The following is a 13,323-nucleotide window of genomic DNA, read 5'->3' on the forward strand; positions in this document are numbered from 1 at the left end:
CCTCCCGCCCCAATAGGTGATTGACATGCTGGCGCTATACCTGCCCCCCGAAAAGCTTTTCCCCCAGCTGGTGAGTAGGAACATTTTTTGGGGGGGGTTTCCAAAATGACAACAAAAGGGGGGCCACCCGGGCCTTAAAAGTACTCCTGTCGGTTTTCCTCCCCACCCTGCAGACCCCTCTAATGGAACCGGCGCTTTTGAACCCCAATCCTTACCACCGGAAGGCCGGCCTCATGTGTTTGGCGGTGCTGGCCGAAGGCTGCGGAGATCACATCCGTAACAAGTACGTAACCCGGCCAGTTTGCGATCGGGCCCTGTGTTCCACTCAACAGGCCGTCCTCGACTTAACGGCCGTAAGGGAGATCGCCGCCGTAAATCGTAAAACCCCCCCAACCCGATTTTGGCTCGGGGGTTCTCTTGTGAAGATCCGGCCTCCTTCATATATGTCCTTCTGTCCGGCAGACATCTTCAGCCAATGCTCCAGGTGGTGTGCCGAGCATTGGCCGACGACAGCCAGGTGGTACGCCACGCGGCCCTCTTCGCCTTGGGCCAGTTCTCCGAGAACCTGCAGGTGAGGCGTGTCGAATAGGAGAAAGCGGCTAATCATTTGAATAACAGCTACTTATTAAATTAAAAGTTAAGCTATTATTAAATATCCATGGAGATCCTCTTGTCATCCATGAAGATCCTCTTGTCATTTTGCGCTCCATGGCTTAGGACCTGGGTACTTACGGGACCGCCTGCTGTTACCACACGCCTCCCACCGACCCGTACGCTCCCATAGAGAGGGACTTCTCAGGGTGCCGTCCGCCAAACAATGCCGGCTGGCGGCCCCCAGGGAAGGGCCTTCTCTGTGGGGGCTCCCACACTCTGGAACGAGCTTCCCCCGGGTTTACGCCAAATACCTGACCTTCGGACATTCCGTCGCGAACTGAAGACACATCTCTTTATCCGCGCGGGGCTGGCTTAAATTGGATTTTTTAATGTTAAATTTTATTAATTTTTTAAACGGGGTTCTTAGTTTATGGCAAATTTTAATTTTCAGGCTAATCTAAATAAGTTTTTAAATTGTATTTTAACCTGTATATTGTATTGTTGGTTTTATCTTGCCTGTACACCGCCCTGAGTCCTTCGGGAGAAGGGCGGTATAAAAATCAAATTAATAATAATAATAATAATAATAATAATCCAGGTGAGCGTTGCCGTAGCCTAGAGGTGGAGCTCTCTCCCTCACAATCAGGAGGCTGTGAGTTCGATCTTAGGTAGAGGCTGATATTTCTCTCTCTCTCTGGGCGCGTTGAGCGTATATATATCTGCTGAGAACTCCGCATTGGCGACAGGAAGGGCATCCGGCCAGGTCTGTGCCGTCCAATACAGGGAGCCGTGTGCAGATCTGTACATTGGGGAAACAAAACAACCACTTCCGAAACACATGGTACAACATAGGAGAACAAGCCCACCAGGACAAGATTCAGCAGTCCAATCTGCATTTAAAAGAATCTAAAAAAATTTTACATTTTAAAAAAATCTGGTTTGAAAGAGGGGTCAGAAGAGGCCACCTAGGTCCAAATTGAACACCCCTCTTTCAACAGAGCGGGAGGGATGCCACATCATCTATCGACAAGACGGTCCTTTCAACAGCTCCAAGAAGGCTCCACACTCATTTGCACCCCTCAGGTGACCCCCGAGGACACAGATAAACCTCCAAGTGGCCTCAGCGACCCTCTAAAAAGGACGCAAATGACCAGCTGTCGGCAAGGAGGATAAATCCTTCCCTTTTCCCCACCATCCAGTCAGAGCTGAAGAAGAATTATTTATTTATTTATTTATTTTATTTTGTCACAACAATATATGTAGGTATCATACAAAAGATTATATAGTATATAAACACATATATGAGTAAATATAAGGAGGTATAAGCATATATATATAGGAAGAAGAAAAGAAAAAAAACAATAGGACAGGAACGGTAGGCACGTTTGTGCGCTTATGCACGCCCCTTATGGTCCTCTTAGGAATGGGGTGAGGTCAATAGTAGAAAGTTTTTGGATAAAGCTTTTAGGATTATGGGAAGAGACCACAGAGTCAGGTAAAGTATTCCAAGCACTGATGATTCTGTTACAGAAGTCATATTTTCTGCAATCTAGATTAAAGCGGTTGACATTAAGTTTAAATCTATTGGTTGCTCTAGTATTATTGCAATTAAAGCTGAAGTAGTCTTTAACAGGAAGGACATTACAATAGATGATTCTGTGAGTTAAACTTAGGTCTTGTCGAAGGCGATGGAGTTCCAAGTTTTCTAAGCCTAGGATTTCAAGTCTGGTGGGATAAGGTATTTTGTTGTTTTCAGAGGAATGGAGAACTCTTCTTGTAAAATATTTCTGGACACGTTCAATTGTATTGATGTCAGAGATGTGGTGAGGGTTCCAAACAGGTGAGCTGTATTCTAGAATTGGTCTAGCAAATGTTTTATATGCTCTGGTTAGTAGTGTGGTGTTTTTGGAAAAGAAGCTACGCAAAATTAGGTTTACAACTCTTAGAGCTTTTTTTGCTATGTAGTTGCAGTGGGCTTTGGCACTTAGATCATTTGACATGAAAACTCCAAGGTCTTTAACGGGATGGGGGTCGTCTGTAAGGTAATGTCCATCTAGTATGTACTTAGTTTTTGGGTTCTTTTTTCCTATACGTAAGACTGAGCATTTGCTGGTTGAAATTTGGAGCTGCCAATTTTTAGACCAAGCGGTTAGATGATCAAGGTCGTTTTGAATGATAGAAGTATTGTCTGTGGTGTTAAATAGTTTGACATCATCAGCAAAGAGAACACAATTACTTGAGATGTGGTCACAGAGATTCTGGGATGAGATGCGAAACATCTTCCAAGAAAAAGCAGAAAGTCCACTTCGCCTCTTGGAAAAAAACCCACTTTTGGGACTATTATTAAATAATGTTTCTCTTCATGGTCTCCTGCTTAGACACTCCCGCTGTGTGTTTCGTGCCTTCCTGCAATCTAAAGTTTGAATCCCGTTACTAGGAAAGAATTGTTTTTTTACCTCAGTCGCAAAACCAATCCGTCGGGTTTTTATTTAATATATTTATCTCTCAGATTTCAGGGCTTCCTGGCTCCAAAAATGGACTTTTTGATGGTTTCAATTTTTTTTAAACACCCCACACACACACACACAGGTCGTCCAAGACTTGAAGCATTCATTTAATGACCGAAGTTACAACCGTACCGAAAAAAGTGACGACCAGTCCTCGAAAATAATTCAATTAAATGATTAAATTAAATCATAATATTTAATGAAGTTATTAAATTAAATTGAATGAAGAAAATTCACCTCGGTCGCAGAACCAATGCGGTTGTCTTTTTATTTAATATATTTATCTCTCAGATTTCAGGGCTGCCCGATTGCAAAAATAAGCTTTTTGTTGGCTTAAATTTTTTTTTTTTAAATGAAAAAAAAAATCCACCCAGCTCATCGTCGACGTGAAACATTTAATGACCGACGTTACGACAGCCCCCAAAAAAGGGACGACCGGTCCTCACAATTACAACCGGTGCGACATCTTCACAGTTTACAGGATCAAAATTTGGCTGAACGGATTCCCGAGTTCCCAGATCGTGATTCTGGGACCGCGGGAAAGCTGCGACGGTTATAAACCGAGGACCGCTTCCAGTCCCTTTTTTCGGCCCTGTCATTTCAAATGGCCATTAAACGAAAGATTGTTAAAGGGAGAACCGCTCGCGCTTCAAAATCCATGCTTTAGTTTTTATCGAGTTGCTAAATTTTGTCCTAATTTTTTTTTTTTTAATCTTTCCCAACCGTAGCCGGACATCGCTCGTTTTTCGGATGAAATTATGCCCCTCTTGCTGCGCTACCTGGAGGGGGTTGAGCTGGCCCACACCACCCACCTGGCTAAGGCCTACTACGCTCTGGAGAACTTCGTGGAGTATCTGGGTGAGACCCCTGAAACTGCTCTGTCTCCTTCCCCACTTCAGACCCACGAGTTGGCCTTCAGCCAGCGGATTCACGGCTCTTATCAGTTCCTGGCAGAGAAATCGCAGCTGCCTGCCAAAGTTCAAACAAATGACTCACGTAGCAAGACTTTCAGCTCTTTTTGAAATGGTTCAGCTAAACTTTTGCTTCCCGTGGAGTGAGAGCAGTCCCAAAGCTCCTTATATATCCTGTGGGGTGGGGCTCCTGCCCCACCCTTCCCTTTGATGATGCTGCCTCTCTAATCTTCTGAAGCCAAGCCAAGCTTGATTATTATTATCAGCTGGGTCTGAAGGCGTAGCCTGGGGAAGGGAGGAATCGGGGGATGACGGCCTCATTACGTCCTCCGACTGGTCTGGTTCTGGCTCCTGGAGCCGAGCCACAGGAATTGGTGCTCCCAAAGTAAGCCTTACCTGCCCTTCCTCCCCACTTTCTGATTCACTTTCGGGCATGGGGCCAGGTTCAGGGGTGGGAGTCACAACAGAAACCTAGTTTCCAAATAAACCCATTTTCTAGCCGGCACAAATACTCCTCAACTTACGACCAGAATTGAGCCTGGAATTATGGTCGTTAAGCGAATGTTCTTGTGACCAACTCGATTTTACGACACTTTTTTTTGCAGTGGTCGTTAAGCGAACGGTCGTACGTCGAGAACCACCTGCAAGGTTTTGCCATAAGCCCTCAAGCTGTGTTCTTCCACTGCAAGAAATTTTAAGAAGGGAGGACTTCAACTCCCAGAATTCTTCTGTGCTGGCTGGGGAATTCTGGGAGTTGAAGTCCGCCTCTCTTAAAGCGACCACGGTCGAGAAACACAATAAAATGTGGCTTTGATAGCTGGGTCTTTGAACCGTACTCGGCTTAACGGCCACAATTGAGCCCGGAATTTAGGTTGCTAAGGGAGAAATTTGTCCCATTTTACGACTCTTCTGACCGCGTTGATGAAGGGAAACGTGTGATCAAGAAGCCAGCCACGAGCTAGAATTGCCGGCAGCTGACAAAACGTGGACAGATCCCCGCTTCCGGAGAATGGAGAGGTGATGTCAGCAAAAGGAAGGGAGGGGCAGGCCTGGATAAGTGCTGAGTCTTGGAGCCACACCCCATGGCCTATATAAAGGATCTGCTTTTTGGCATTCCTTGAGTCAGGCAAAGTCTCATCTGGTTGCTGAAGTCACACCTTGGATTCCTGCCTGCCCTGAGAACTCTGACAGGAATTTGGCAAAGCTGCAGAGGCTTCGTGGCCACGCTTGATACAGACTTCCACGACCCGGCCGTCAAGAGGAGGAGTGGGACACGACAGTCATTTTTTTTTAACGCTGTTGTAACTTCGAACAAATTGTTGTAGGTCGAGGACTACCTATATGGTGACATGATAACGGAATTAATTAACATATTTCTCTCTGCTCCCCACAGAAGACAAGATTGCGCCCTACCTGCCAGCTCTGATGGAGAGGATGCTCGACACCTTGACCTCCTCCGGACCACCCCGCACCAAGGAGCTGGCGGTTAGCGCCATCGGAGCCATCGGTAGGCCGATCTCCTGACACACACAGACCCAAATGCGCACATACCCTGAGAGGGGAACTCGCCCACCTTTCACACCTGAGGTGGAACTAGAACTCCCCGTCTCCTGGAGATTGGCCCAAAGTCACCCAGCCGGCTTTCATGCCTAAGGCAGGACTAGAATTCCCCGTCTCCTGGTGATTGGCCCAAAGTCACTTTCCTGCCTAAAGCGGGACTAGAACTCCCTATCTCCCGGTGGTTGGCCCAAAGTCATTTGCACGCTTGAGGCGGAACTAGAACTCACTGTCTCCTAGTGATTGGCCCAAAGTCATCCAGCTGGCTTTCATGCCTAAGACGGGACTAGAATTCCCCGTCTCCTGGTGATTGGCCCAAAGTCACCCAGCCGGCTTTCATGCCTAAAACGGGACTAGAACTTACCGTCTCCTGGTGATTGGCCCAAAGTTACTTTTGCACCTAAGGCGGAACTAGAACTCACTGTCTCCTGGTGATTGGCCCAAAGTCACTTTCCTGCCTATGGCGGGACTAGAACTCACCGTCTCCTGGTGATTGGCCCAAAGTCACTTTCGTGCCTAAGGCGGGACTAGAACTCCCCGTCTCCTGGTGATTGGCCCAAAGTCACTTTCCTGCCTAAGGCGGGGCTAGAACTCACCGTCTCCTGGTGATTGGCCCAAAGTCACTTTCCTGCCTAAGGCGGGACTAGAACTCACCAATCTCCCAGTTTCTAGCCCTGTGCATTCCTTACTAGGGCAAACTAGCTCACAGATCTGGCTATAGCAAGGCCGAACGCACGCACCAGATCCTTAGATCCTTTCCGGTGGAACCCGTTCCTGTCGTGTCCCACTCCTCCTCTGACGGCCGGGTCAGGGAAGTCTGTATGAAGCGTGGCCACAAAGCCTCTGCAGCTTTGCCAAAGTTCTGTCAGAGTTCTCAGGGCAGGCAGGAGTCCAAGATGTGACTTCAGCAATCCAGATTAGGCTTTGCCTGACTCAAAGAATGCCAGAAAGCAGATCCTTTATATAGGCCATGGGGTGTGGCTCCATGACTCAGCACTTATCGAGGCCTGCCCCTCCCTTCCTTTTGCTGACGTCGCCTCTCCATTCTCCGGAAGCGGGGATCCCTCCACCCTCCAGCTGTCGGCAATTCCAGCTCGTGACTGGCTTCCTGTTCCTCATGTTCACATGCTGTGGGGGAGGAGTTTATTTCCTCCGTTTCTTCCGGCATGGTGCCAGGACTGGGGGCTGGAGGCATGCCAGGCCGTTCATCTTCATTATCCGTCTCTGGCTGAGATAACAGGAGATGAGAGGGGCCCGGCTGCGGAGAGGGGGGCGAGCGAGGCACAACAGTTCCTTGCTGATCTTCCTCCCTTTTGATCTCCAGCTCAAGCTGCCAAGGAATCTCTTCTGCCATATTTCCAAGCCATCATGGAGCATCTGACCAGTTACATGCTGACCATTCGGGAGGACCTCAGGCCCGTCCAGATACAGAGTGTCGGTACGGAAAAAATTTCACAACCCTTACGGCCGTCATTAAAATGAAAAGCATTGGGTACCCGGCCTCTTGGCTTATAAGAATTCCAGAATAATTTAATAATTATTATTTTATTTTTTTTTAAAAGCCAATTTAGGTCTTCATGGTGCAACTGGAAAAATATTTATGATGAAAGAAGAGAAAATACTTGTAGCTCTGGTTTTAGATTTTGGCGGTGGTTGGTTTGTTCTCCAAGCTTGTTTCAATTTAATTTTTTGAACGTCTCGTTACCACACTAGGTTACATCATCAGGAATTTTGTCCTATTTCTTTTTAGCCTGTCTATCTATCTATCTATCTATATCATCTATCTTATCTATCTCTATCTATCATCTTATCTATCTATCTTTCTATCTACCATCTTATCTATCTATTGGTATCTATCTATCTATCTATCTATCTATCTATCTATCTATCTGTATATAGCTCATCTATCTATCATCTTATCTATCTATCTCATCTATCTCATCTATCTATCTTCTAATCTATCTATCTATCTATCTATCTATCTATCTATCTATCTATCTATCTATCTATCTACCTATCTACCTATCTATCTACTATCTTATCTATCTGTTGGTATCTATCTATCTATCTATCTATCTATCTATCTATCTATCTATCTATCTATCTATATCTCATCTCTCTCTCTCTCTCTCTCTCTCTCTCTCTCTCATTATCTTATCACTATCTGTCATCTATATCTATCTATCTATCTATCTATCTATCTATCTATCTATCTATCTATCTATCTATCTATCTATCTATCTATCTATCTATCTACCATCTTATCTATCTGTTGGTATCTATCTGTCTGTCTATATCTCATCTATCTATCTATCTATCTATCTATCTATCTCTCATCTATCTATCTATCTATCTATATCATCTATCTATCTTATCTATCTCCATCTATCATCTTTTCTATCTGTCTATATCTCATCTATCTCTCTATCTCTCTCATCTATCTATCTATATCATCAATCTATCTTATCTATATCTGTCATCCTATCTATCTGTCTGTCTGTCTGTCTGTCTATCTATCTATCTATCTATCTATCTATCTATCTATCTATCTATCTATCTATCTATCTATCTATCTATCTATCTATCTATCATCTATCTAGGTAAAGAGGACCAGGACAAGACAATCCTGCTAATGAAGTTACCTAGTCAGGTAACGCAAAGTTCAAAAATTAAATTGAAACAACCTTAGAAAGCAAACCACTGCCCAAAAAAGAAAAGGTTTATTGACCTCACCCCATTCCTAAGAGGACCATAAGGGGTGTGCATAAGCGCACAAACGTGCCTACCGTTCCTGTCCTATTGTTTTTCTTGTTCCTATATATATATATGCTTATACCTCCTTATATTTACTCATATATGTGTTTATATACTATATAATCTTTTTGTATGATACCTACATATATTGTTGTGACAAAATAAAATAAATAAATAAAATAAATATTATTTATTAAATAGTTTTATGTGGCCGCCCAACTCACAGTCCTTCTGGGTGGCATACAACATTAAAAACAATAGAAAACCCCCAGAATTTCCTATCAAAAAGTGACCGTTTGAAGTGAAAAAGTATATATGGCATGATTGTTTTTCACACTTAACGACGGTTGCCGTATCCTTGTGGTCACATGATGAAAGTTCAGGCAAGTGACTCGTTTTTATGACGGTCCCAGTGTCCCGTTTGCGAACTTCGTACACGCATCGTAAAATGAGGCAAAACTCGCTTAGCAACTGACTGGCTTGGCAAGAGACATTTTGAGCCCAACTCTAGTCCTAAATCGAGGGCTACGTGTATATACAGATAGTCCTCGAGTTACGGCCATACTGGAGCCCGCCCATTATGTGACCGGATCAATATTACACTCTTTTTTTTAACAATGGTCAGTCAGAGAAAGCAGCCGTTGTTAAGCGAACAGCCTTTTGCTTGTTGGTTGGGGAATTCTGGGAGTTGGAAGTCCTCACATCACAAAATGGCCGCGGCTGAGAAATTCTGACGTATCCACGCCTTCCCCTGTTCCGTTTTTGCAGAGACAATGGCTATCCTTGCCAACGTCCTGGATAACGACATCTTCCGGCCGCTTTCTGAGAAGTGTTGCCAGCTTGGACTGGACCTCTGCGACAGAGTGGATGACCCAGACTTGCGACGATGCACGTAAGACTGTTAGGGTCGTCCCAACTTTTCCCTCTCGTCTTGTGTTCCTTTTGAACCCCAGCCTGCCATATAGAGGTGAATTTTCAGTGATGGAAAATTGTCACCATGTTTGAAGGTGCCTTCTGGGCGCCCTGAGAATATCTCTGCTGAACAAAACTCCAGATTGGCAACAGGGAAAGGCATCCGGCCATTAAAAAACACCCTGCTAGCTCCATTCAATTGCCCAGACTCCACCGCGCAAGGGATTATGGAGCCGTTAAAAGACGATGACTCTTTCTCCTCTCAAATCTGGCTCGTAAGTAGCTTTGTGGGATCCCCTGTAACTTTGAATGGTCACTAAGTGAACGGTCGTAAGTGGAGAACTGCCTGTACAGAAACTGGCTAGGCGCCATACTATAAAAAAGGCTGGGATGAAAAAAGAAAACATAACACAATTAAATAAACAACTGCCCAATTATACAACTTATTTATTTATTTTTTTGCTACGCAAATCATCGCATTCGTTAAGTGAATCAGACTGTTGTTAAGCAAATTCCACGTCCCCCTTGAGGCTGGAAAGGTTGCCAACGGTGATCACATGACCCCAGGACATTTGTCCGCTGTGGGGTGGGATAATGTTCTCAGTTTACAGGTAGTCCTCGACCTACGGCCACAACCGAGGCCAAACAGTCCGTTGCTAAGCGAGACCTCCGTGAAGTAAATTTGGCCCTCTTTTATAACATTCCTCACCACCGTTGTTAAGCGAATCACTGCAGTGGTTAAGCGAGTTAACATGGTTGTTAAGTGAATCTGGTTTCGTCAGATGGCCGCAAAAGGGGATCAGCCCCCCCCCTCAGAACACTGCAACCGTCATAAATGCGAGTCAGTCAGAATTTCGATCACATGACTGTGGGGAAAGTTGCTGTCAGAAGTGTAAAAAACAGTCACGCCGCTTTTTAAAGTGCCATCGTAATTTTGAATAGTCACTAAACGGATCGTCGTAAGTTGAGGTGTACCTGTAATGTTAATTTTTGGGGGGTTGCCAGTTCCCGAAAGGAGCCTTTTTTTAACCCAGGATCTTCTGCCTCCTTTTAGGTACAGCCTTTTCGGCGCTCTCGCAAACGTCATGGGGGATTCGATCACCCCGTACCTGCCTCGGATAACGACACTTCTAATTTATTCCCTCAAATCCACCGAGGGCACCAAGGTGAGATAGTGACCCCAGTGCAGGGCTGGGGAATTCTCGGAGTTGAAGTCCAACCCATCTTCCAGTTGCTGTTTTAGATTCTTGAATCGCACCTGAGGTGCTGTTCTGTCCCCCCACTCAGTCCGGGAAGCACGAGAAAATGACTCAATTAGCCGGCAATTGAGTCCACGGCAGCTATCAGCTCTGGCAGCAACCCAGCGAGCGTCTGCCAAGGTTTTTCTGTTATCTTTCTTGATGCCGGCGTGTCAACCAGGAAATCAGGAATAAACAGCACTTCAGCTCAAGTTCTCTCTAGGCAGTTTGATTTGTTCGTCACGAAGCAGTATAGCAGCCCCTCCTGCTTTTATACCCTGTGGGGTGTGGCTCCGTGACTCAGCACTTTCTAGGCCTGCCCCACCCCTGCTTTCGTTGTTCCCGCCTCTCTTGTCTACGAAACCTGGGATCTAACCAGGACTGATTGTCCTCAGCTGGGTCTGGGAGTGTTTCCTGGGTGGGGGGGAGATACAGGAGACAGAGGCCTCATCCACCTGGCCTGCCTCTGGCTCCTGGAGCTGACCCAGGGAAGCCAGCCCTGCAGAAGGGAGCCCTGACAGCCCTTCCCCCTCATTCTCTCTGAGTCACTCTCTGGCAGGGGGCCAATCCCGGCGGGGGGAGGCTGGAGCCACAACAGATGCAGGGAGCAGTCTTCTGGGCACTGATGACGTTACCTAGTTGGGTCCTGAGTCGTCGGCCAGAAAACCAGCTCAGAGAGCACTAAGGGCCCACAATCCTCCTTTCCAAAACCCTACTACCTCTTAGCACTGATATTGTTACCAAGTAGAGTCATGAGATGTCTGCGAGAAAACCAGCTTAGAGAGCACCAAGGACCCCATAGTTCTCCTCCTCCTCCAGTCCACAAACCTTACTCCCTCGTTGCACTGATATTGTTACCTAGTTGGGTCATGAGACGTCGGCAAGAAAAGCTCAGAGAGCACCAAGGGCCCCACAGTTCTCTTCCTCCTCCTCCACTCCGCAAACCCTACTCCCTTGTTGCACTGATACTGCTATCTAGTTGGGTGATAAGACGTCCGCGGAAAACAAACCAGAGAGCACCGAAATACCCCACTGTCCTCCTCCAGTCTTCAAACCCGATTCCCTTGGAGTACTGTTATTGTTATCTAGATGGGTCTTGAAACGTCCACGAGAAGACAAATCAGCTCAGAAGAGCACCAAGCACCCACAGTTCCACTCCGCACACCTTTGTAGCACTGATATTGTTACCTAGTTGGGTCATGAGACGTCTGCGAGAAAACAATCGTAGAGAGCACCAAGGACCCCCAGAGTTCTCCTCCATTCTGCCAACCTTACTTCCTCGTAGCACTGATACTGTTACCTAGTTGGGTCACGAGACGCCCGCCAAAAAAACAAACCAGCTCAGAGACCCTCGAGGACCCCACGGTTCAATCCCCGAGCTACAGACATTCCCTTCCACCCATTCTTTTCATTGTCATTCTGCTTCTGAATTGCCCAGATTTGCTAAATTGGTGTTTTTTTTTAATTTGAATTTATATCCCGCCCTTCTCCGAAGACTCAGGGCGGCTTACACTATGTCAAGCAATAGTCTTCATCCATTTGTATATTATATACAAAGTCAACTTAATTGCCCCCAACAATCTGGGTCCTCATTTTACCTACCTTATAAAGGATGGAAGGCTGAGTCAACCTTGGGCCTGGTGGGACTTGAACCTGCAATAATTGCAAGCAGCTGCTGTTAATAACAGACTGCATTAGCCTGTTGAGTCACCAGAGGCCCAACGTATAATAATTTTCCTTTTTCTTTTGTTTTTTTGAAAACTCGGGTTTTCGCTTCAGTCCGCAGGGGAACTGAAATCTTAAGTCTCGGGATCAGTGGTGGGATCCTATGGGTTTAACAACCTGTTCGGTGATCGCGCGCATGCGCAAGTGAACGAAAAATCACTTTCCGCCTTAGTGCTAGTGGTAAAACAGCTGAGGGGCAGCAGTCCGCTCTGCCGCGCTAATCAGCTGCGAAGATACAGGTAAGTAAAGCGTAGGGGCGGATGTGCAGGCCCAGCTGATCGTTGGAGTGAACCGGTTCGCTCTCAGCTGATCGTCGGAGTTAGCGGTACGTCCGAACCGGTCTAAACCGGTAGAATCCCACCACTAATTTTAGCCAGGAAAGATCTCAAACCTGATTCGATTCCCGAACCCGCCGAGGGAGCTTCGTGGTTGTACATCGATTCGGGATTCTAACCCGCCGGGCTGCTTTGATATTTGACGAAGATGGTGGATCGTCGCTAACCGAAGTCGCTGGGTTGTTGTTGTTTTTTCTTGTAGCCCCCCCTCAATTCAGGAAACTCCTTCCTATTATTTGACGACGAGGAAGAGGAGGCAGAGGTGGAAGGAGAAGAAACTCTTACCGACGAGGAAGATGAAGAAGACTTGGACACCGTGGGGTAATTTTGTTCCTCCTGGGATGTGGGTTTATTGGGGTCCCATATTCATTTCGTCCCACAAAATTGGTTTTGTCCCTCAGATCTGTTTCGTCCTGCGAAACAAAGCTGAGCTTTATTTCGCGGGATGAACAGATGCAAGATGAGGGCACGAGTGCGAGTTTCATTGCCTTCCTTCCCAGTTTCTGAGCTTGTACAAATACTCTACGACTTAACGTTGAAAACAGTTTTCTACGACGTTGAAAAAAAAGTGAAATATGACCGTTTTTTCGCATTTAACAGCCATTGTGGCATCGGTCACGAGATCCAAATTCAGACGCTTGGTGACAACCAACCCGTCTTTATGACACACGCGATCCCCCTTTTGCGACTTTCTGACGAGCCAAATCGGTGGGGAACCCGGATTCACTTAACACCCGTGTTCTTCATTTAACAGCGGCAGCGATTCGCTTAGCAACTTCGGCCAGAAAGG

General features: G+C 46.2%; 1 protein-coding gene across 1 annotated transcript in view; it reads left to right on the forward strand.

Moving 5' to 3' along the window:
- IPO4 (importin 4) overlaps nucleotides 1-13,323 on the forward strand; it is a 54,132-nt gene that overhangs the window by 17,158 nt on the left and 23,651 nt on the right. The window contains exons 11-19 of the mRNA XM_058180313.1: nucleotides 17-70; nucleotides 174-283; nucleotides 463-571; nucleotides 3,830-3,959; nucleotides 5,406-5,519; nucleotides 6,894-7,007; nucleotides 9,092-9,215; nucleotides 10,290-10,401; nucleotides 12,736-12,854. Of these exons, the coding sequence (XP_058036296.1) occupies nucleotides 17-70; nucleotides 174-283; nucleotides 463-571; nucleotides 3,830-3,959; nucleotides 5,406-5,519; nucleotides 6,894-7,007; nucleotides 9,092-9,215; nucleotides 10,290-10,401; nucleotides 12,736-12,854 (986 nt within the window). The remainder of the gene's footprint in view (nucleotides 1-16; nucleotides 71-173; nucleotides 284-462; nucleotides 572-3,829; nucleotides 3,960-5,405; nucleotides 5,520-6,893; nucleotides 7,008-9,091; nucleotides 9,216-10,289; nucleotides 10,402-12,735; nucleotides 12,855-13,323) is intronic.

The sequence above is a fragment of the Ahaetulla prasina genome, chromosome 4 (assembly GCF_028640845.1).
Source record: "Ahaetulla prasina isolate Xishuangbanna chromosome 4, ASM2864084v1, whole genome shotgun sequence".
NCBI classification, from domain to species: domain Eukaryota; kingdom Metazoa; phylum Chordata; class Lepidosauria; order Squamata; family Colubridae; genus Ahaetulla; species Ahaetulla prasina.